Consider the following 24,558-nt stretch of genomic DNA (forward strand, 5'->3'; position numbering starts at 1 on the left):
TAATATTTAGAGCATTCAAGAGCATGTTAAGTAAAATGAATGCATACACAGTGTCTACATAAATGTAAATTTATTCATAATCAAGAGCAGAATATTTTCTATGGCATTTATCAAAGCAAATATCCTTATATAGGTATTGCTATAAAATGAAGAGTGTGTTTAAAACAAATAGGGACAATCTCATGTTTATATTCAGTTATTTTCAGATGTGCTATTACACTTAAAAAAGATTATATTTCATCAAAAAACAAAAGGAACCACTGAGTATAAATTCCACAGTAATATCAAGGTCTTTTAAAAGACCTTTGTATAAAAGTGCTATTTTGCATTAAAAAATGCTATTGTCTGTCTAAAGACCTCTAAAGTATGTTGATTCTAGGGTTTTATTAAGTGACTGTTCTTTTGAGATAGAAGTGTAATGTAAACCAGACTATAATAACAATCTAGAATATTTGGGGGTCATTTAAACCTTCATTTTAAAATACATGACTTAAATTTTCATACCGAACATTGTTTTCCAAATGAATATAAGCTCCCCAGGGAAATAACCTTATTAATTCAAGCATTTTAGAAAAAGCCCTTACCAATTATGACATTCTAGAAATAACAAAGAAGAAATAATTTCTGATAATCCCAAATTAGATCTGGGGAAAAAATTGACTGACTCGGACTGTTATGCCATCATTTTGTGTAATACAAAATAAATATGTAGGTATTCGATTACATTCCCATTTACGGTGTGAGGTTAGTTTTCAGTCTCAATAGCAATACATGGGTTTGCGTTTTAGGATTTTTTTTTGGTTTTGTTTTTGTTTTTAAGTAAACGAGCGAGAGAAGATGGGACAAAGGAAAGAGAGAAGCAGAAGAGAAGGGAAGAGAAAGTGACAGAAGTAAAGTGAACTTACTCCCAGCTTGATGAGATATTTATTACCAGGGGACAAATATTCTAGCAGGTGATCCTGAAAAAGTTCAGTGCTGTTATAGATGACATCCCAAACTGCAAAATCATGCGTGTGATTCAAAATATATAATATATAGCGCTCCAGAATCCCATGTACAGTGCTTGGTTGCTTCCACCTGGGAATGGAAAAATATAGCATGACTATCCATCATTCCTTCAAGTCAAATCTGGAATGTGCACGATTTTTATTTATTTTTTTTTTTTTGGTGCAAGATTTTTAAAGGATGCATATGGACTTGGATGTATGCCACTTAAAACACACACACACACACACACACACACTGAACGTTTAAAAAAAAAAACAAACCAAGTTGTTATTACACGTCTCTTCTGAATGATCTGAAGAAAATATGACATAGTGCCTGCTTTCGTTACTTATAATTTTAATTAGCTAATAGTCTAAAAAAATGTGTGAGTATTTAGTTTTGAACTTAAGCCATAGAACAAGAATTGAGAGAAGTAGGACATTTGAGAATTTATGAGAAACGGGAGAGAGAGACAGAGAAATAACATAATTGTCCTGAAAAAACACAGCCATCTAATGTCGAATTAACATGCCACCCCAGAATACAGAGAAGCCAGACTGCAGTGCTGAAGTTGTCAAATCAAACGTCATGGATAAGGTGAGACACTACCTAGACATGGAAGACTGTCTACTTGATGGATGGGATACGGTAGGCAGAAGGAAAAGTAGAGATGTTCCACATATGGCTTACATAGTGTCAGCAAACATGAGCCGGACAGTTCGTAAAATAGACAGAAATTGGTAAGCTGAGAGATACTTAGAGTAGTGGGAGATCTTTTCTGTAAGTAATGTGGGCTCAGCTTAGGGCAGCCTGAAAGCCAGGAGGACAGCTCAGACCCAGAACAATGGGGGTAGGAATCATAGTGTTTCCCAGTTTGAATGAATATCCTAATTTACTCAGCCCAAACTCTTCTCTTTCAGGTGGGAAAACTGAGACCGAAAGAGATGAATGCAAATGAGTATTAATTGTTGCAGGAGAGGCTTTTAAGTTCAGATTTGGTATGACGGTACACCTTGCGCCTCGGAGATTGGGAAATGGGTCAGAATCACTTCATATAAAAAATAACCTGAACATGCCTCTATGTGAAAATTCCCTTCTGACTTCAACCGGAGGGGAACAAGAAGGTCCTAGCTTATACTCAAAAAGGAAATATATATTTGGACTCTAATTCCAACTCATCATGGATGACACTCTCCTACAGAAAGCCCTAGGCAGTCCTGTAAGTGGTCAGTTCCCCTTTATTGAAGTTTGCACAGACTCTGTGTACGTACATAGCTCAGCCTGATTGCATAGAGACAAAATGGAAATTAAGTTGGCAAGTGATAATCAAAGGTTCCCAGAACCACTGAACTAATCACTTCTATGCATTTCATCACAATAAAATTAATTTTATGTCACAAACCTTTCCCTTGATTGAGCTCACTGGGATTCTTGCATAAACCAGTGTGTGACAGAGACAACATTTCTACTTACTGCACATGTATGGTTCTGGAATCCAGGACGGTCAGGAGTGGGGAATCCACGTGCTCTGGTGGCCTCTGTGCCGTGTACAGTACGACCAGGGAACTGTTTGTACATCCCACATATGTGCAGGCACTGAGGACAAACCGGTGGGGTGTAAATACTGGTAAATCTAGAGGTTGGAGGAAAAAAAAAAAAAGAATTTATTTACCATCATATTTTTTATTCAGGTGGTCCCACTCCTCCTCTACATCCTCACTTCTTAGAACTGCTAAAGTGAAGCTTAAAACAAGAATCAATAGCCTTAAAAATCAATAGCAATAAGATATAGGCTGTTTTATCCGTTAACTATGCTACGGTTATTTTTAAGTAGATAGGTGTCGGTCAAACTTTTGCTTTAACTTTTTCATTTTAACAATTTGACTGTCCTCTTGAATGCCTATGACCAGGTAAATCGCTTTCTGAGTTTAGAGCTACTTCAACCGCTCGGTTAAAAAATAAACATGGACTCTGAGAAACAAGGGGAGGGGGGTAGGGAGTTGGGGGAGCCTGGTGGTAGGTATTATGGAGGGCACGTATTGCATGGAGCACTGGGTGTGGTGCATAAACAATGAATTCTGGAACACTGAAAAGAAATAAAATAAAATGAAAAAAAAAATGAGACATTTAAATGATTTTTAATGCATATTTGAAGACAAGAGGAGTTGGTTTTGAAATGCAAATACATAACTTGTAACAATGCCTAACTCCTTTCTCCTGTCCCCTGACCAACTGTTGTTTGACCTTCAAGTTGCCCAGCTCAGTGCAAAAGCCCCTTTCTTTCTCCTAACACATCCTGCCGTGACCCCTGGCACAAGGTGGAGCTATTATCCTCTCCTTGGATTTGGCTCCCACAGATTTGCACTCGCCCTGTGCAAGGCATTATAACCCTGTCATAATCATTTGTTTACGTGACTATCTGATCCTTTTAACTGAACATGGTGAGGGAAGGATTCATTTTTCGTCCTCAGTATCTAGCACAGTGCCTGGTACATTGTAGGTTCTGAATATGTGTTTGAACAAATGAAAAAGGAACTAATGAGTGAGATGATCAAGGTTCAGTTGAGCTGGGTTTGACCAATGACTGAGGGAGTGGGATAATACTCCTCCAGTAATGATCTCTCCCCCTCCCATGAACCTCCCCAGTACGTTCTACCTGTCTGCCTTTATAAGGGATATCACCTTTCCTTGTATTAGAATAAATCAATCTGTGATTTATCAATTCAGTTCTGAAATACCCTGAGCACTTCACTTACAAAGGTAATCAATAATTATTTTATTGATGAATCTAACCAAAGTGCAGTCAACTTTACCAAGATTTAAATATCATGCATACTTTTATACTACTGGAAGAAATTCTTATTTTCTGGAATATTTTTGAAATAAGTTGGTCACAATTTAAGTGACACATATTTTTAAATCTCATTAACGTTGAACCATTACAATTCAATATTTAAAAGACTAATAAAATACAACCTAATTTAGAGAGATAGATTTTGTATTACACTGATAGCAGAACTAAATTAGAAAAGAACACTTTGACAATCATGCAAAGTATAGTCAGTTGGTTAAACATGTAGATCATCAGAAAAACGGCAAATAATTTTATGCTAAATATAGTTATTCTAGACCAAAAGAGTGGTTGGTCATCAAGAAGAGACTCATAATGCTTTGGATTCAGCTTTGTTATTGTTAAAATTTTATCCTACTGGTATTCAGTGGTACGGGCTGAGGTGGGCACCCTCCAGCAATGTGCTCAGATGTGTTACAAGGACACGTTGAAGTTGGGGGTGAAGGGGGGCAGCATTGGCATTGCCCGGGACTGCCGGAGACATGACAGGAACAGCTGAATCGTGTGTGCGCAAGTCAGACAGAACTGGCAGACCTTCATTTGGACCAACATTCTTTGAAACTTGCTAAGTTAAAAATCGTGAGAACAGTGGTCTCATATGCTACAATGAGTGGAAACTACTATTTGCCGTAGGAAAATTTCAAGCAAAGAACAGCTCCTACTAGCAGGTCCAATTCTGGCCAAAATTATAATGGATTAACATGCTAATACATTATCTTCTATTCGCCTCTTCTCTTCACTTTCTCCTTTTGATTCGCAGGAACTTGGTGACCAAGCAGCTTCTCCTCTCTGTTATCTGTCTGAATTCCTTGCATTCCCAAGGCAGGGAAAGCTAGGGATTTTTGTTCCTAAGTCTGGTTTCAGAAGCAAAATCAAAGAGGACACAGAACCCAGAGTAAAGCAGGAATCCCTAATGGGTAAGTCAGTACAATTAGAAGAAAGCTGTAGTATGTGAACATCAGAGTATCTCTAAGTTTTCTAAAAGAATATGCCTCTGCCGAAATTGTATTCCATGAGGTGGATTCCAAGTGATTTTGGAATATTTTGCATGAGCCTCTCTCTTGGCCACTTCAGATTGTCTTGGTCAGCTGCAAATGAGACTGGGTGCTAGAGTGTTCTTTGGCCAATGGACTCTGTGGTGGGGCAGTTTTTCTTGCTTCCTTACGTTCTAGCTTTTTGAGGTAGGGGTTTGGCTACCCAGTTTGTAGGTGGTAAGGAAGTCATACCATTCGAATGTGGCCTGATGATTGCTTGTCTGTGTTTGCTGGGACTGCCTTGCATGTCTAAAAATCATTAGTTAATTCTTAGTTATCTTAGTTAATAATACTTAGTTACCATCCTCAGGATGGTGAGGTCAGACTGCATCATCATCATATCATCACCTTGTAGTATCTCCTTAGTACAGAAGACCTCACTCCCTTTCCCACTCTGCCTCCATACTTTGAAAGTGACCTTGATCACCTGACTCGAACTCACCAGGGATATCTGCCTCAGATGAGCAATAGCCGTCTGTAGCAATTAGTTCCAGGGCTACCATCGATATCCAGTTTCTCCTGTGACAAAGTATCCTCCTCCATGGATTAGGAAACTTGTATGTCTATGCCAGCTGGGGAGTGGGGGAGACCAGGATGAAGAAGACCATCTAAGGTGTTACAGGTGAGGAAGATAGGAGACAGCATGGTTTTAACTAAAACATCCAACAGGGTTTAAGGATGTTAGAGGTATATGATTGAAAAGTGCTACAGAAAACATAGAATATTTTTCCATGCTCCTGGATTGGAAGAATAAATATTGTGAAAATGTCTATGCTACCTAAAGCAATCTACACATTTAATGCAATTCCTATCAAAGTACCATCCATTTTTTTCAAAGAAATGGAACAAATAATCCTAAAATTTATATGGAACCAGAAAAGACCTCGAATAGCCAAAGGAATATTGAAAAAGAAAGCCAAAGTTGGTGGCATCACAATTCCGGACTTCAAGCTCTATTACAAAGCTGTCATCATCAAGACAGCATGGTACTGGCACAAAAACAGACACATAGATCAATGGAACAGAATAGAGAGCCCAGAAATGGACCCTCAACTCTATGGTCAACTCATCTTCGACAAAGCAGGAAAGAATGTCCAATGGAAAAAAGACAGCCTCTTCAATAAATGGTGTTGGGAAAATTGGACAGCCACATGCAGAAAAATGAAATTGGATCATTTCCTTACACCACACACGAAAATAGACTCAAAATGGATGAAGGATCTCAATGTGAGAAAGGAATCCATCAAAATCCTCGAGGAGAACACAGGCAGCAACCTCTTCGACCTCAGCCACAGCAACATCTTCCTAGGAACATCACCAAAGGCAAGGGAAGCAAGGGCAAAAATGAACTTTTGGGATTTTATCAAGATCAAAAGCTTTTGCACAGCAAAGGAAACAGTGAACAAAACCAAAAGACAACTGACAGAATGGGAGAAGATATTTGCAAATGACATATCAGATAAAGGGCTAGTGTCCAAAATCTATAAAGAACTTAGCAAACTCAACACCCAAAGAACAAATAATCTAATCAAGAAATGGGCAGAGGACATGAACAGACATTTCTGCAAAGAAGACATCCAGATGGCCAACAGACACATGAAAAAGTGCTCCATATCACTCGGCATCAGGGAAATACAAATCAAAACCACCATGAGATATCACCTCACACCAGTCAGAATGGCTAAAATGAACAAGTCAGGAAATGACAGATGCTGGCGAGGATGCGGAGAAAGGGGAACCCTCCTACACTGTTGGTGGGAATGCAAGCTGGTGCAACCACTCTGGAAAACAGCATGGAGGTTCCTCAAAATGTTGAAAATAGAACTACCCTATGACCCAGCAATTGCACTGCTGGGTATTTACCCTAAAGATACAAACGTAGTGATCCGAAGGGGCACGTGCACCCGAATGTTTATAGCAGCAATGTCTACAATAGCCAAACTATGGAAAGAACCTAGATGTCCATCAACAGACGAATGGATAAAGAAGATGTGGTATATATACACAATGGAATACTATGCAGCCATCAAAAGAAATGAAATCTTGCCATTTGCGACGACGTGGATGGAACTAGAGGGTATCATGCTTAGCGAAATAAGTCAATCGGAGAAAGACAACTATCATATGATCTCCCTGATATGAGGGAGAGGAGATGCAACATGGGGGGTTGAGGGGGTAGGAGAAGAGTAAATGAAACAAGATGGGATTGGGAGGGAGACAAACCATAAGTGACTCTTAATTCACAAAACAAACTGAGGGTTGATGGGGGGAGGGGGTTGGGAGAGGGGGGTGGGGTTATGGATATTGGGGAGGGTATGTGCTATGGTGAGTGCTGTGAAGTGTGTAAACCTGGCGATTCGCAGACCTGTACCCCTGGGGATAAAAATATATGTTTATAAAGCTGTAAAAAAAAAAAAAAAAAAAAAAGACATTTAAAAAAAAAAAAAAAGAAAACATAGAATAGAGCAAGAAGAATCAGGAGTGCTGGGTAATTTTATTTTATTTATTTGTTTATTTATTTTTTTAAAGAGTTTATTTATTTATTTGACAGACAGAGATCACAAGTAGGCAGAGAAGCAGGCAGAAAGAGAGAGGGAAACAGGCTCCCTGCTGAGCAGAGAGCCCAATGTGGGGCTCGATCCCAAAACCCTGGGACCATGACCTGAGCCGAAGGCAGGGGCTTTAACCCACTGAGCCGCCCAGGCGCCCTGTGCTGGGTAATTTTAAAAGGCAAGAGTCAGTGGAGTCTTTGGCAGGAAAGTGACATATTGAGCAAAGACCTGGAACAGGTGAGAGTAAATCTGGGATTCTACGGCAGGGAGAGGTAACAGAGCAGTCTTGAAAGGAGGAACACGCATGGTATGGCTAGCAAGGAGTCAAGCAAGTAAGGCAGAAAGAAGAGATGACATCAGAGATTTCATGAGGGACTGGGTCATGTGAGCCTTGTAGGGCTTTGCACAGATTTGGGCTTTTAATCTGAGATGCTGTGAGGAACGCGAGGGAGGACTTTGAACAGAACTGTTGCATGATCAGATGGATATCATGACTATCGCCCTGGCTGCTGGGGCGTGTAGACTACAACGAGCATGAGCATAAGCATAAATCTCACTTAAGAGGCTACTGTGGGGGCGCCTGGGTGGCTCAGCGCCCCAGATTTATAAGGTATTAATGTATAACATATATAAGATTAAGATGTACATTGTGATTATTTGATATCCATATATGTTGTAAAATGATTACCACAATAAGTTTAGTTAGCATTTCTATACCCTTCTTATAATTACCTTTTTTGTGTGTGTGTGTGGTGAGAACATTCAGGATTCACTCTCTTAATGACTTTCATGCATAAACACAGTATTGTTAACTGTGTTGGCCATGCTACACCTTAGATCACCTGAATTTATCACCTTAGAGCTCAAGTCTGCACTCTTGGACCGACACCTCCCTATTCCTCTCCCCAGGGAGAGGTCGTCTGGCTTCAATCCCTTGGCAACCGTGATGCTATTCCCTAGTTCTATGACTTAGGCTTTTATATTCCACACATAAGTGAAAACATGTAGTGTCTGTCTTTTTGTGTCTCAGTTATTTCACCTAGCAGACCTATCCATATTGTCTCAAAGGGCAGGAATTCCTCCTTACATGGCCGAATATCATTCCTGTTTGGGTGTGTATGTGTGTGTACATGTGTGTGTGCAGTGTGTATTCGAATCTTTAAGCTCATTTTATGCTTAAATTCAACATACAAGTGAGGTAATATGGTAATTGTCTTTCTCTATATGACTTCTTATATTTAGTGTAATATCCTCCAGGTCCATCCATGTTGTTGCAAGTGACAAGATTTCATTATATTATAATCTTCCATTGTGCATACATCCCACATTTTCTCTATTCTTCATCCCTCAGTGGATACTTAAGTTGGTTCCATGTCTTGGCTATTATATATAATACTGCAGTGAACATGAGTGCACTTACATCTTTTTTAGTTAGTGTTTTCATTTCCTTTGGGTAAATACCCAGAAGTGGGATTGCTGGGTCATATTTTAGTTCTAGTTTTAATTTTTTTTTTAAGATTTTATTTATTTATTTGGCAGACAGAGATCACAAGAAGGCAGAGAGACAGGCAGAGAGATAGGAGGAAGCAGGCTCCCTGCTGAGCAGAAAGCCTGACATGGGACTTGATCCCAGGACCCTGGGACCATTACCTGAGCCGAAAGCAGAGGTTTTAATCCACTGAGCCACCCAGGTGCCCCTAGTTCTAATTTTTTGAGGAAGCTCCATGCTGTTTTCCATAGTGGCTGCATTCAATTTACATTCTTAGCTACAACATACAGGAGTTCCTTTTTCTCCACGTCCTTACCAACACTTGTTATTTTTTGCCTTTTTGATGATAGCTGTTCTAACAGATGTGAGGGTCTTTGCAAATCCCTTAGATTTGCATTTTCCTGATGATTAGTCATGTTGAGCATATTTTCATGTACCTATTAACCATCTATATGTCTCTATTCGAAAAATAACCTACTGAGATCTTCTGTCCACTTTTTAATTGCACTGGCTTTTCTTATTTGTTTTGTTATTGAGTAGCATGAGTTCTTTATACAATTTGGATATTAGCTCCTTATCAGACATATTATTTGCAAGTACTTTCTCTCATTCAGTAGGTTGCATTTTCGATTTGATTTTTCTCTGTGCAGAGCTGTTGAGTTTGACGTAGTTTCACTTATTGATTTTTGCTTTTGTTGTCTTTGCTTTTGGTGTTAGATCCAAAAAATCATCACCAAGACCTCTGTCTTGGAGCTTAGTACTTATGACTTCTTCTTGGAGTTTGATAGTTTCAGGTCTTGTATTCAAGTCTTGAGTGCACTGAGTTAATTTTTGTGAATGGGGTAAGATGGTGGTCCAGTTCCATTCTTTTGCATACGGCTGTCCAGTTTTCCCAACACCATGCATTGAAGACATAGTCCTTTTTCATTGTATATCCTGGGCTCCCTTTTGTACATTAGTTGGCCATATATGCATGGTTTTTTTCTGGGCTCTGTATTCTGTTCCATTGATATATTATGTCTGGTTTTTTGCCAATAACATCCTGTTTTGAATACAATAGCTTTGTAATATATTCTGAAATCAAGTAGTATGATGGCTCCATACAGGGAGTCAGCCTAGGACTCAGTCTAGTGCTCTACAGGCCAGCTCTGGGGTAGTGAATTAGGTGCTCACTTTATTCTCCATCTCCCATGGGGAGAGTCTTGGTCTGTGCTGGGCTGCCTGGATTTGGGGTAGGGATAAATGCAAGTACTGTGAATTGATCTTTCCTACTCTCCTTAATGCATCTTTTCTTATTTCTGTGCTTTACCCAAGTGTTATAATCCCTTATTTGGAAATCTTGGCTCTTGTGAAGATAATTTTATGTGTGAATAGTTGTTCAAATTGATGTTGCTGGGCAAGGGTCTGGTTGTTGGGGGATTAGTAGATCAAACCAAGAAGTCCCTATTCTGCCATTTTGCTGAAATCACTCAAAAGGATCTCTGGGTATGTTTTAAAGGCAAAACTATAGGATTCCTCAGTGCACTGCAGATAGAGTATGGGAGAGAGAGAAAGGAATCAAAGCTGACTCCAAGGTTTGGCCTAAGCAAAGGCAAAAATGAAGTAACCATTAATTTGGTTGAAAAAGATCACAGAAAAAAACAAGTATTGAAGAGGAAGATAAAGAATTCATGTTTGAGACATTAACTAGACAAACAAATGGAGATGTCAATTATGAAATTTGAATATTAATTTTGAATTTCAGGAAAAAGTACTGGACTGGGATATAATTTGAGATATCATCACATAGGTTATATTTAAAGTGGATGGAACACTAATAGAGCAAATGTAGATAGAAAAGAGAAAAGGTAAAGGGATTCAAATGTTTTGGTAGATTTTCCTTTTTCTGGGAGTAAAGCACAAATCAACTAAAGAAACCAAATCAAATCAAAACAAAACAAAGAAAGAGCAACCACTAAGGTATGAGAAAAACAAGATTATAGTATCTGGAAGTCAAATAAATCAAATGTTGTAAAGGTGATAAGTCAAACAAGATGAGGACTACAGACTGACCAGTGTTTAACAATACAGCAGTCATTGTATTTGTGCAATAAAGTTCCAGTGAAGTTATGGGTGTCAAAGCCTGAATCAAGTGAGTTTGTGAAACTCTCAAACTCAAAGTGAGTTTGAGAGATAGTGAATATATATACATATATATAATACATATATATATATTCATATATATAATACATATATATATTCATATATATATCTGTATAAGAATAATATATATAAGAATCAGAGATAGTGAATATAAAAAAAACTTCTTCAAGAAATTTTATTGTAAAGTAGGAAAGAGAGACAACAGAGAGAAGGTAAGTAGAGTCCAGGGATTTCATTTTTTATTTTATTTTTATTTTTTTAAAGATTTTATTTATTTATTTGAGAGACAGAGGTCACAAGTAGGCAGAAAGACAGGCGGAGAGAGCGGAAGGGAAGCAGCCTCCTGGCCAAGCAGAGAGCCCGCTGCGGGGCTCAATCCCAGGACCCTAGGATCATGACCCAAGCTGAAGGCAGAGGCTTTAACCCACTGAGCCACCCAGGCACCCCGAGTCCAGGGATTTTAAAAAGATAAATTCAATGAGATAAAAATTATCTTGTATATTGATGGGAATGACCCAGCAGAGAAGGCAAAATTAGTAATGGATAAAAGAGGAGAGAATTATTGGAGCTTTGCCTTAATTACATGAAAAAATGGAATCTAGTATGAAAGAGGAGGATTTGGACTTAGAGCGAGGACAGATACTTTTTAGTTATGAGAGAGAAGGCAGACAACATGGGTTTGAAGGCTGGTTGGTGGGTGGAGGGTCATGGGAGTATATGGGATTTATCTTATAACTGCTTCAATTTTCTCAGTGAAGAAAGGACCAAGATCATTAGTGAAGAGTGATCTTTTGATTCCCCAGAATAATACACTGCTGTGGGCCCTCTATTTCTTTTAGAATGAAATCTAATAATGGTCAATGAAATACTAGCTGACTTAACACCTGCCTACTTCTCCTCATTCCTTCTATACACTAGACATATTTCTGTTCCTTTAACTCTACAATGTCACGCCTCCAGGCCTTTGCAGATATGATTCCTTCTAGCTGAAATCTGTTTTCTCTTTCTCTATACTTGGCTGAATTTTTTTCATTCTTCAAGTTCATCCTCCTCTGGGTGTTCTCTCTTGATAATCCAACAGTGTGCCTACCACCATCCCTAGACACTCACTGTCATATTGCCGTGTTTAGTTACTTACTCTAATTACCAAAACATGTCAGAAATTGCCACGTTATTTATTTCTTGACTTTATATCCCTCCCGGGGGGATGTAAACTCCTTGAGTGGAGACAGATTTCTTTTTTTCTTTCATGTATTCTACAATATCTCTAGGACTGATATAATGTCTACCTAGCATAGTTTGCCCATGAATGGGTAAGACCAGAGGGAGACCTCTATGTCCCTTACCCAGACTGCCAACTTTTTCTCAGAAATAGAATAACATCTAAACATCTCTAAGAATTTAATTAATTGTTAGGTCAATGAAGGGTCTGTAATTGTGAGATGAAAGAGATTCACTATTGGAAAAAAAAAAAAAAAGAAAGAAAAAGAAAAGAAAAAGGCAAAGCTGTGTTTGCCTGAATGCCAGACCATTATTTTCAAACATGATCCTTCATAAGAAACATGGACTAGAGATATACCACAATATCAACAGTGTTTTTCTCAGAGTGAGGGCATAAAGAAAATGTAAATCTTATTTATTTTTTGGTTACATGTCCTTTTCAAATTTTATAATATATACGTATAGACATGTGTAGATGGAGACAGGACAGCCATAATTTACCAATATCATTATTTAACAAACTGTGGACCTAGTTGATACATGCCCTCTTATACCTTCTATGTCATACTTTTCCTTTCCTCAATGACTTCAGCATTGGCTCAGTTTTCTTTTCAATTATAATTCCTTTTTGGCAACCCCAACATCCTCAATAATGACTCATCTCTGAATCTGGCTTCACTTTAACTTCCTCAAATGTAATGTCCTTCACCTCTACTTCATCTGTTCGACATTCAGCACAGTTATACCCACTACTTGATCATCTTTGGAACTATTTCCAAGATTCTTAATCTAAAACCTAACCTCTCCGACGACAAACGGATAGTCTTCCACCTCTTCCTCTTGTCACATCGATGCAGTCTCTCCTTTGTTACCCTACAATGTCCTAATCTCTAAGCAGCTTCTCCTTTTCTAACTATTTGCAACATTTGCATTTTCTGTGATACGGTCTTTGATCACCCCCTTCAGAGCCGTGCTCTCCAGCTCCCTAGAGACGATCACCTCCCCAGTCGACTTCAGTATATGCTCTCCCAATTTCTAGCTCTGGATAAATCTCACCATCTCATTTCTCTAATGCTTCCCACACCTCTGAGATGTGAATGGGAAATACTGCTGAACATATCGAAAGAGTCTACCAGAATTTTAGGTTTTCCAATTTCAACCAGACCCTTGGCACTCCTCAGTAATAACTGTCTTGTTCTCTCATTTCTTTCTTCATTATACTCATCTTTCCTTTTCCTCCTCCCATGTTTTGGTCAGTTCTCTACATGAATTGAGTGGGGTCTAAAGTTGGAGCCCTTAGCTATAGCTCTGTCCTCTGAACCCCCACAATTCTTGATATCAGTGCCACAGGTGCTGAGATCAATATGGCTGTTATATTAACCTATTTTGTTTCCTTCTGCCCTTCCATGCCCCCCCATTTTCCCCTCATTTAGATTCTCATCTAAATTTCCCTCAATTAAATTATAAATCCAGAGTTTATAAAAATAGGTACTATCTATAAAACAGAATGTGGTTGGTTGGTTAGGGAGCAGAAAGAGCAAGAGAAACTTCCTGAACAGAATCACTGAGGGGAAGAGAGACTACTCAGGGTTTACATATAATGTTGGGAAAACCAAGAAATGCATATTCCTTTGCCTCCACCACCTCAGATTTCCCAGAATGATGGAATAAGGATGGAAGACATGTACCAGGAAGGGGTCTCCTGCCCTGTTTCCAAGATAGAGTCCCAGGGAGGTGACAGATCCCAGCTAAAGAAATGACCTTGGTGTATATACACAGAAAACAGTGCAAGGATTTCAGTTTCTCAAGTGTGATTCGGAAGCAATGAAGGGATCTCCTGGATCTGGGTGAGATATCTCAACAGTGATCTTTTTGTAAAGAGAAGGAAAGTATCATAGATGGCCACACTCCAAATGTCAAGAAACTATGTAAGACTCTGGAAGCTTTCACACCATCAGAGGACAGGAGTGGGACCCCTGAGAATGACTGTGATTCTCTTACTACAAAATTTTATGGGAGGGAAGTCAGTTATCAAGTGTAGCTACGGAAGTAAAGATATAAACAGTTACATAGAAACCGAGATACAGGTAGATGTCTTATGGAAAGATCTGTAAATGTTCCACACATAGTGCATAAACGTTGATGCTTATGATGACTATACAGCCAAGATTTTTCAAGCCAATGCAGAATTAAAGATTTTTTCAATTGTTTTCCTTAAGATAATTCACGCACGCACACAGACACAAATTTGGTGGGCCACGCTTCTAGTTTGGGAAATCTGATCTGATCGCTGTGCCTTTGCTACAATAGGAATTGAGGATTTTCTTTTGATTCTGAGAATTTAAAAACTATAAACTCAACAGTGCAAAGAAAGCCAGACTGATTAAATAGCTTTTTTGACTTCCAAGTCATTTTTATGCCTATACTGTCCACCCCGAAGTGGATTATTCTCAATGTATTTCCATAAGAAGATGAAGTGTCACTCGTGTCCTTTGAATAATGAGGCATGAAAAAAAGAAAGGGATAATATCTGACATGACACATGGGAGAGGAAGCTGCACAGGTGGCCCGATTGGGAACTCCCTGGTGAAACAGGAAGAGATGTGAGCAAAAGGGGAAATTACAGAAGAAAAGAGGAGGCAGCATCAGGTGGGGGGAAAGAGCAAGTGTCTGAAAAGGAACAAATGGAATGAGGGTTTTTCTTAAAGAGTCAATTTTAAAAAGTAAAAAGGAGGGTTACAGGGGAGACAGGTCTAAGGCATTCTTTGGGGATGAGCATAAACAAAGCCACCAATTCATAATGTAAAGCAAAGAGGACTGTAATGATAACTCTCTCCTCCCTGCCTAACCGCAACTGATTCGGTAATCCGTCTCTACAGACGCGATTAGGCCCTTCAAGGGGAATGCAATGGATCAATGGATTCGAAGAATTGCAGGGATGTACACAAATCCGAGTTGAGGAAATGGAGGGTGGGGGAACCCTGAAAACATAAGGCCACTGTTTGTCAGAGCCCCTTAGCAACAACATCTTGTTTTCCATTTGCTTGATTGCATCATTTGCATAAGATCAAACACAGGGAGTTGTAGACAGGGAAAAACAGATCACTCTAATATGCATTAGAAATGGATCCACAGACATCATCCTAAGACGTGTTACACGGAAATGCATCCCAGCGCATGGAAACCTCACCGATTACTGTCAAGCAAAGTATAATTTACAATACCGGCCATGAATTATATGCTATTTTACGATTGATTTCATGCTGTTGTTCAGAGAATTTCATTGATCTCAATTTACAAAATGAACCAATAAGTAGGCAATGATTTTCTTTTAACTCCTGGTGTAAACTGAGGAATTTATACCTTATTGGTTTCTCCCATTAGAAAATTAAAACACAGTTGTTGCTTCTTCAGTCTCTAATGTATGTTATCTAGTTGCTTTTCTGACAACCTCCCACTATCATTTTGTAAATGAAAAACACAGCTTCTTCCTGATTTTCTTTTCTCCTTCTATGCATCCTTCCCACAAATCATCACTGGGATGTTTAAAAATGTTGGAACAGTCTAGGCAACTCCTGACCACATCTCCTTCTGTCATTTGGTATTCCAACCTGAGAAGCACTGCTTGGTTATGGTTCAGTGAGAACACGTCTTAGGCGGCAGACCTGAGAGGTGGTGTGTTTTCCACAGATGCCTGGAAAGCAATGAGCTATGCCACAATGCACGTGGAATGTCAGGTTGCATTCATCTCTGCCACTGTGTAGCCCTTGTTTCACAATTGCTTCTTCAGACTTTTTGATTCCAGAAAATCAGATTCTGACCTTATAATTAATAAAAACGGAGGCTTTCTTCAGCCTGGACATCATTGCTCTTTGCTCTTCATAGAAGCCGAAATTTGCAACACACTCTTGGGCCAGGTGAGCAATAGAACCACCACTAACATCCCATCCTGTGCTTTCAAACTAATTTGCAGAACTAGAATCTCTCTGCCCTGGTAAGTCCTCCTAATTACAACCGTACCCAAACAACATTACTCAACAAATTTTCCATTTGTGTTTATAATATTCTCCTCCGCATCAGAGAAATCCATAGCTCTCCCTTTCATCAAAACCTTGTCGAAAGTTTGTATTAGACATGGAGCATCACCTGACTCCTTCATGTGGGCATTATGCGTACTCTATTTAGCTGCCTTCCTAAAAAGTCTCCCTTGTGAGCATCCTCAGATGAGTTGTCTAAGGATTCATGGTATAAGTTCTTTGAGAACAAGGATGCATCTTCTTATAGGCATCCCCTATGACTTCTAACACTTTGGACCCTCCTGATGGTTGAATAGTAAAAACTTCATTGTGATAAGAAAACTGGTGGTAAGGAAAACCTGGTCCTTCCATCAGGATAGCAGCACACGGTGGGGGAGCCCAGCCTGCTGGGAGTTGTCAGTCACTAGTTTGTAGAAAAAAAAAGGAATCATTACTGTCAGTTGTGATAATGAGGGACGATGCTTCCTCATTTTCCTCTTTTCTTCTTTGGCTGGTTAGAACAAAAGGCTTCCATGCAAAACTCCTTAGGCTGACAGCATTCTTATCCAGCTGTCTTCCAGTCTGGCTTTCTGAGCATCTCTAATACCTGATTTGTAATGCAGTATAGTATATTGAGCCCAGGGTTGTTTCTCTTGGTTACTTTTATAATATAACCCTAGAGCAGTGCTCTCTTTTCTCTCTTTCTCTCTCTGTTTCTCTCTCTCTCCCTTTCTTTCTCCCCTTAAACACACACACACACACACACTCTAAATTCCCACCTACTCCACCTTGCCTCTGGATAAGAGATACAGAATTAAGGAGTCAGTCACAGGCTTCCAGTTTTCATAAATGCTTTCCACTCACAAACCAAAGAGGAGAAAATTGAGATACACTTCTAGGAATCTTTTCTAAAGAGATTTGAGTTGTACAACTTAGCTAAATATTTCTTGCAAGACTAGGGAATTTCCTCTCAGACTTAGGTGGACATTTGCTACTCTCATATTCTTTAATAATCTTAGGAATCAGTTAATATACTGCAAGACAATACTCTACTCATGTGACATAACTGTTAAACAACAGAGGTTAATGAGACATAATGAGAATAATGATGTGTCTAGTTATCTGTAGCATGAAAAGAATAAATTTATGAATCCGCACTCCCCCCAAAAATGATATTGAAGGTAAAAGGCTGTTAGTTCAGTAACAACAATAGCTATAACGTTGACTACATAGTGTTTGACAGGCTCTGTTAAATATGTTTTATACTCTCTCATTTATTTTAAGTTGCAAAATAACTCTGAAACAAGTACTGTTATTCCCAATGTACAGATAACAAAATTCCAGCTCAAAGAGATCAGCTGTGTAAGACCCTAATGGGGATCAGAAACAACCTGAATTCACACGGAAAGCAGCGCAGCCTTGAGGCTGGAGTTGCCCGTGGCCAGACCATTATTTAAAGGGGACTCCACCCAGTTCACACTCTGCACCGCTAGCTTCGTAAAGGATCACATGAGAATGGTTTTCATTGAAGACCCATTACCAGTTCTTAAATATTAATTTAATGCTTTTCTAACTTAGCCCTATATTGGACACTGTGTGATATGACATGCTCAGATATGCTGTGTGTGATAATGATATGCTGAGAAAATTGTTCCTGCATATAAGAAGAGAATGTGTAAAATGAACACAATGTATCCTCAACTTAAATTGTAATGTTAGGGTATAAATAAATATCCTATTAAAAGTATGCTTTTACATCAACCTGTGAAAATGCAATGCATCATAAGCAACCACTGTGTTTATAGAAGCTGAAGAAGTCCTCAGTGTCACAGCTAGAAGTATTCTGGCCCATTATAAGACTTCCTGAATTACCTATCCTGGAGACATTTCCGTAAAATGACAGGCTTTTCTCTCTTAAAACAGTAATTTTCAAAGAAAGGTCTGTTGACATTCCTCCAGGAAAAACACTTGTATTATAAGTGTTCACACTATGACAGTGTCTAACTTTTTATTTCTGAAATAATATCTTACTGATGATTTTAAATAAAGTAATAGGTCTGTGATGGTTAAATTATGTATCAACCTCACTGGGCTATGGAGTCCACTTGTTTGGACAAACACTCGTCTAGGTGTTGCTGTGATTAATACTTAATAATCTGTTGACTTTAAGTAAAGAAGATTACTCTCCATCATGGGGTGGGCCTCATCCAATCAGTTGAAGGCCCTAATAGCAAAGTCCGATGATGTGTCCCGTGTAAGAAGAAATTCTACCTTAAGACTAAATCACAGAAATTCTGTTTCTAGCCTGCTGGTGTGCCTGCAGATTTTGGACTCAAGACTGCAGCTTGGATTTCCTACTTGCTGAGCAGACCTACAGATTTCAGATTTTAGATTTGCCAACCCCCACAATCATGTGAGTCAATTCCTTAAAATACAAATAAAAATTCCCCTCCCATCATTCACCCTTTTTTACTCTAATATAACATCTGTGGTCCTTCATAAAAAGAGGACCTCATCTTGAGTGTAAGGTATATGTAGATTTCTCTGGGTGTATATTAGAAAGAACTGGAAACTAGCATTCCTGGCTCAAGGAGAAAGTTTGGCAGTCATGGAAAGAAGGAACAAATTTGGGTGTACTCTGGATTCAGATATATCTGTGAATTTCAGGACAGCTCATGAGATGGCCTGACAGAAGACTGTTTGTGTTATAAGCTGGGGAAGATTTGGGAACATTTGCTTCTGATGCTCAGAGAAGAGGATGTTTAACCAGAGCAAGGCCATGGATATGAGTTACTGTGACACTTGGCTAATTGGTGTCAGACTTGATCCTAAGTACTTGTGAGAAAACCCACATGATTCCCCAGAAATGCACGAGGATTATTGGTTTGCAGAAGGCAGAGATCACTAGCAGGTGAGGGTGATGAGCAAGTAAAATATGAATATTAGAACTAATGAGACTTATTATATATACAGATACATGAGGTCTGGGAAAATCTGACATAAATATATCTATGTCCATCCATCCATCCATCCATCCATCCATCCATCCATCCATCCATCTATCCATCCATCCATCATCCCTTAATATATATCCACTTCAGGGTGTAATCAATGGCAGCTCACTGTATCAAATTTATACTTTGGGGCACTGCATGTTTCTTTTTTCTCTTTTAAAGAATTTATTTATTTATTTGAGAGAGCAAGAGAGTGTGGGGACAGGGGAGGAGCAGACAGAGAGGGACAAGCAGACTCCACACTGAGCACAGAGCTGGTTCCACCCCATGACCATGAGATCATGACCTGAGCCAAAATCAAGACTGATGCTTAACCAACTGAGCCACCCAGTTGCTCCAAGACTCTGTATGTTTGTTAGATGGAAAATGTCTTTATAACATGGATTCAGGAGAGGAAAGTGAAAATTGGTATACTTTACAGGTGATAGAAACAGGAGAGCTGGATCTTTTTTGTCTTTTTGTATAACCCCAATATAATGATACTGATGCAAGACAATATATTGGAATCCAGAATTGCCTGGCTCCACCTAACATAGCAGAAATATACATGAATGTTACATTTAGATGTAAATGATTTATAACAGTGCTTAATAGAGAATAGTGTTATGTATTTGTTAATTAAAAATAATGTTAGGGGGGCACCTGGGTGGCTCAGTGGGTTAAGCCTCTGCCTTCAGCTCAGGTCATGGTCTCAGGGTCCTGGGATCAAGCCCCACATCGGGCTCTCTGCTCCACAGGGAGCCTGCTTCCCGCCCCCCTCTCTCTCTGCCTGCCTCTCTGCCCACTTGTGATCTCTCTCTGTCAAATAAATAAAATCTTTAAAAAATAATAATAATAATGTTAGGGACACCTGGGTGGCTCAGTCTGTTGAGTGTCTGGTCATGATTTCAGGGTCCTGAGGTCAAGTCCCACAGGCTATCCTTTCATCAGGGAGTCTGCCTCCCCACTCTCTTCCCCAGCCCTTCCTCCTGCTCAGGCACTCTCTTTCCCTAAAATAAATTAATAAGTCTTAAAAAAAATAAAGTTAATGAACATGGTTATGCCCTAATTTATATAATGATTTGCATTCTTCTAATGTTTTCATGAAACTAGTTTTTGTTTTTTTAGATTTAGGGGGTAACTATATGTAGGCACATGGTAAAAGATTAAACTATTAGAGTACAAAATAGTACAAAATGAAAAGCAAACATTTCCCTCACATTTCCAACTCCTTAAAATTGCCAACACTGGAATAAGAAGCTCTCACACAACATGAGATGGCGATCATGGGTTTCACCGATAAAATGGGGAGTAGCTGCATCAGAGTTTAGCTAATAACCATATAATAATTTTCTTTTCTTTCTCTTTCTTTCTTTCTTTCTTTCTTTCTTTCTTTCTTTCTTTCTTTCTTTCATGTAGTTGCTAATGTGTAGAGCTAAGACCCATTACAAAAGCACACAGGCAAAAACCTTAAATACAATTGGATGACACTATAGAGAAAGGAAACCAAAAAAAAAAAAAAAAAAGAGAGAGAGAGAGACAGATCGAGAGAGAGAGAGAAGACATCACTAAAGACCTAGTTTTGAGTTTGGAGTGTTGATTAGGGTGAATATGATTGAGTTACTGAAGTTTCAGGCCCCGTTTCTTCATCTCATTAAAAGGAATTTATATTATGTGTAACATCTCTCCCTGTAATTGTTGTGAAGATAAGATAAATAGCCATAATCACATTTCATAAAGAAGAGTTTATCACACAGGTAAGAAATAACAATTTTAAACCATTATCAAAAACAGCAGAGCCTGATTCTTTATATTTAGATGTGATTCTTATTAATTAATGCTCATAAATACCGAGAATGATATACTTTAAAAATGTTTATCATGTAATTATGTAAAACCTAGGATATATTTTTTTTTTTAGCTAGGATATATTTTTTTAGCTAAGTCCAAAACATACAACCAATTTTTTGTGAAAGGAAGCATAAATATTTGATTTAATATACACAAATATAGCTTTTTTGTCATTTCTTTCTTTATTCACTCCATGAGTATTTGCTGAGCATCTGCCATTGGCGTCTATTATGTGATTTATATGCTAAGATACAGCAGATAACAAGATGCATACAAGATATTTCCTTTTGAACTACGCATTGCTCTGGACTGTTTTCTAAATTTCAGAGATCCTGTGTTTTATCTGGTAAGGATATTTATGAGGTACTAATGATTCTAAAGCACTTTAATTTCTATAGCTTCAATAAGTCTTAATATAAAATGGTAAATGGTTTGAGAAGAATATCTGTGCAAAATTACAAATTATAGTGTATCTCCTGTGATAGGAACTGAATTACTTATAAGAACTAATCTACGAGGAACTGAAGTTTCACTGATTAACAACAAATTACAATGAGAATATTTGCACCAAAATACGTACAAACACAAAATTGAAAATAATGCAGGATTAGCATCCATGTCTTACTATTAGCCCCACAAATGCTCACATTTCCAGGCTCTTCAGTTTTTATCATATTTCACAGTAAGTCACATATACAAATAAGTCATGAAAGAATAGATAAAATATGACTCAGGTATTTGTTTACTTAGGCTACTATACCCATCAGATGGAAAGAAATACATATATACCCATTTAATCTATCTTAGAGCAAACATCTCTCTATCTCTTTATATTTGGTCAATAGCCTCACTGTCACTGAAATTATAACAAACTTTTATTAGACCTGTCATAGTGGTAATTTCACAAGATTTTTATTTCCTTAATTACACTCTGAAATCCTCCTTTTAGAAATACTTTTATTAATGTTTGCTCCATGTAACTCTTTATGAGCTAATTTTATTTAGGCACATCTTTTAAGGTAGTATATTTCTTTACAGTGATAGAGCTGACAATAGCTCTCATCAAAACAAAAGATTTCAAAAAGGAAGCCAACTGTAATTTATAAAATGCCCCCCCCCCCCCGGCAAGTGGAAGAATTCTACAGATGCTAAATTTTAGAAATGTTAACTCAAAAGTTTGTTGGAGTTCAGTTTATACTGAAGTTATATAGCGTTATGCAAAACATTTATTTGATTTATATTTTAAAAACCAAACTTAACTGGATAGCAGTGATTCAGCTGAGGGGGAAAAATCTTTTAAAATTATCTATATAGTCTTTTCAACACCCAGAGTTCCAACCTAATAGAATTTATGACCGGCATCCTCTTGGCTTTTGCATAATAGAGCTACACAAGTGGCAGAAAGCAACTTTCTAATCTCCCTACATGAAATAGATATTCAAATACTTGTATATTTGGTAGCATATCCCTAGGAGGAGCTGGACTTGTATACATTTCCACAACACAGTGAAAAAAAATATGGAGGGCAATGCAACAATATCACCTTTGCAAAATAGCCTTTAAAAGTTGGGATATGGAAGACAAACTTTCTTAAACTCTATCTATCTTTTTCTCCTGTTCAAGGTTTGAATGCAACTGGGAAGTATAGTAAACTCAGGAATGGGATTTTTAGTCAAGCAAGCAGGATGCCTTCATCTAAGTCCTAAGTCATTCATAACTTCTCTGAAGTTTTCCATCCAGAGTAAAACAAGAATTTAATTTTTTTTTATTTTAAAGATTTTATTTATTTATTTGACAGAGAGAGAGAGAGAGAGAGAGATCACAAGTAGGCAGAGAGGCAGGCAGAGAGGGGGAAACAGGCTCCTCACTGAGCAGAGAGCCCGACGCGGGTCTCGATCCCAGGACCCTGAGATCATGACCTGAGCCTAAGGCAGAAGCTTAACCCACTGAGCCACCCAGGTGCCCCAAGAGTTTTATTTTGTAAATATGTGTCAATATTTTGCTTGTGATTGTATGGAATTTAAATTACACCACTACTTGGCATGTTTAAAAAAGCTGATCAAAATTTATTGTACTTTAATACAATCAACTGAGTCTATATTTGTAGCTTTGGGATAGTGCCTCTCAGGGACTGTGTATCAATGGTGTGGTTATGAATTTTGCGGTAGTCTGTGTGCAATACAGAGAAATAGTATGCAAATATTTACCCGACATATGTCAAGCATTGAGACACATGTCACTTCTTTGATACCAATTGACTTCGGTCTGGCTGTCAGTCTCAGATAAATTACTCTGTCTCTGAACATCTTTCTGAGTACCAGTTTGGCATTCTGGCAATTCCTCCACATACTAACACAGAATTTGTACATAAATGAAAAAATTCCTTCGTCTCTTCATTCTGAATTGATTTTCACTGTTCTCCTACTATATGCATATACCCATCTCTTTCTTCAGGAAGGAAGATGAAAGATACAGCTCCTGCCCCCAGGGACCTCAATCTAGTGGGAAAAGACTATTCAGTCAACCAGAAATGCTAGTAAAGAATTCTAAATGATATAAGAGGTGGGAACATGGAGAGGAAAATAGTAAACTACGTATGTCTACTACATACCCGGGAATGGTCCTAAATCAAACACTTGTATTGTCCCAGCCTCAGAATAATCAATAAAGATACATGAATGGATAGATGAATTCATAAGTGAATGAATGAAAGAGCCACAAATGAGCATGCTTGAAAATATTTTGTTCTAATATTCTTTAGGGTTTATTCTCCAAAAGGAATGAACGAATGCACAAATAAATGTTCAATTTTCAATATTTTGTTGCACAGTTGTAAATTAGTGTAAAGCAAACCTACTGTTATGGGCTGATTTGTATCTCTCCAAAATTCATACATTGAACCCATACCTCCAGGTACCTCAGAATGTGGCTGTATGTGGAGATAGGGTCTTTAAAGAGAAGATTAAGTTAAAATGAAGCCCAGAGTGTGGGCCCTAACCCAATTTGACCAGTGTCCTTATAAGAATAGGAAAGTTGGATGCACAAAGACACCAGGGATGTCCATGCACAGAGGAAAGACATGTGAGGACATGGCCAGAAGGCGGCCATCTGCAAGCCAAGGAGAGGGGCCTCAGGAGAAACCAAACCTGCTGACACCTTGATCTGGGACTTCTAGCCTCCAGGACTGTGAGAAAATAAATTCCTGTGATTTAAGCCACCTAGTCTGATATTTTGTCATGGCAGCTCTAGCAAACTACCATTGCCGTGAGTAGATTAAAAGGAGAGCTTTCATGTCCATAGTTCATTGAAACCGGGACGCTATGGGGTCATGCAGTGGTGCAGTTTTAAAAATTACAGTTTACATTGAAGAGCTTTTCATTACTGACTTTAAAGAAATAGCCCTTTTCCTCTCAATACTACAC

General features: G+C 38.4%; 1 protein-coding gene across 1 annotated transcript in view; it reads right to left on the bottom strand.

Annotated features, from left to right (window-relative positions):
- The window catches only part of USH2A (usherin), a 705,277-nt gene that overhangs the window by 348,993 nt on the left and 331,726 nt on the right, over positions 1–24,558 (bottom strand). The window contains 2 exon segments of the mRNA XM_047705734.1: positions 906–1,077; positions 2,461–2,620. Of these exon segments, the coding sequence (XP_047561690.1) occupies positions 906–1,077; positions 2,461–2,620 (332 nt within the window).

Source organism: Lutra lutra, chromosome 15 (genome assembly GCF_902655055.1).
Source record: "Lutra lutra chromosome 15, mLutLut1.2, whole genome shotgun sequence".
Lineage (NCBI taxonomy): Eukaryota > Metazoa > Chordata > Mammalia > Carnivora > Mustelidae > Lutra > Lutra lutra.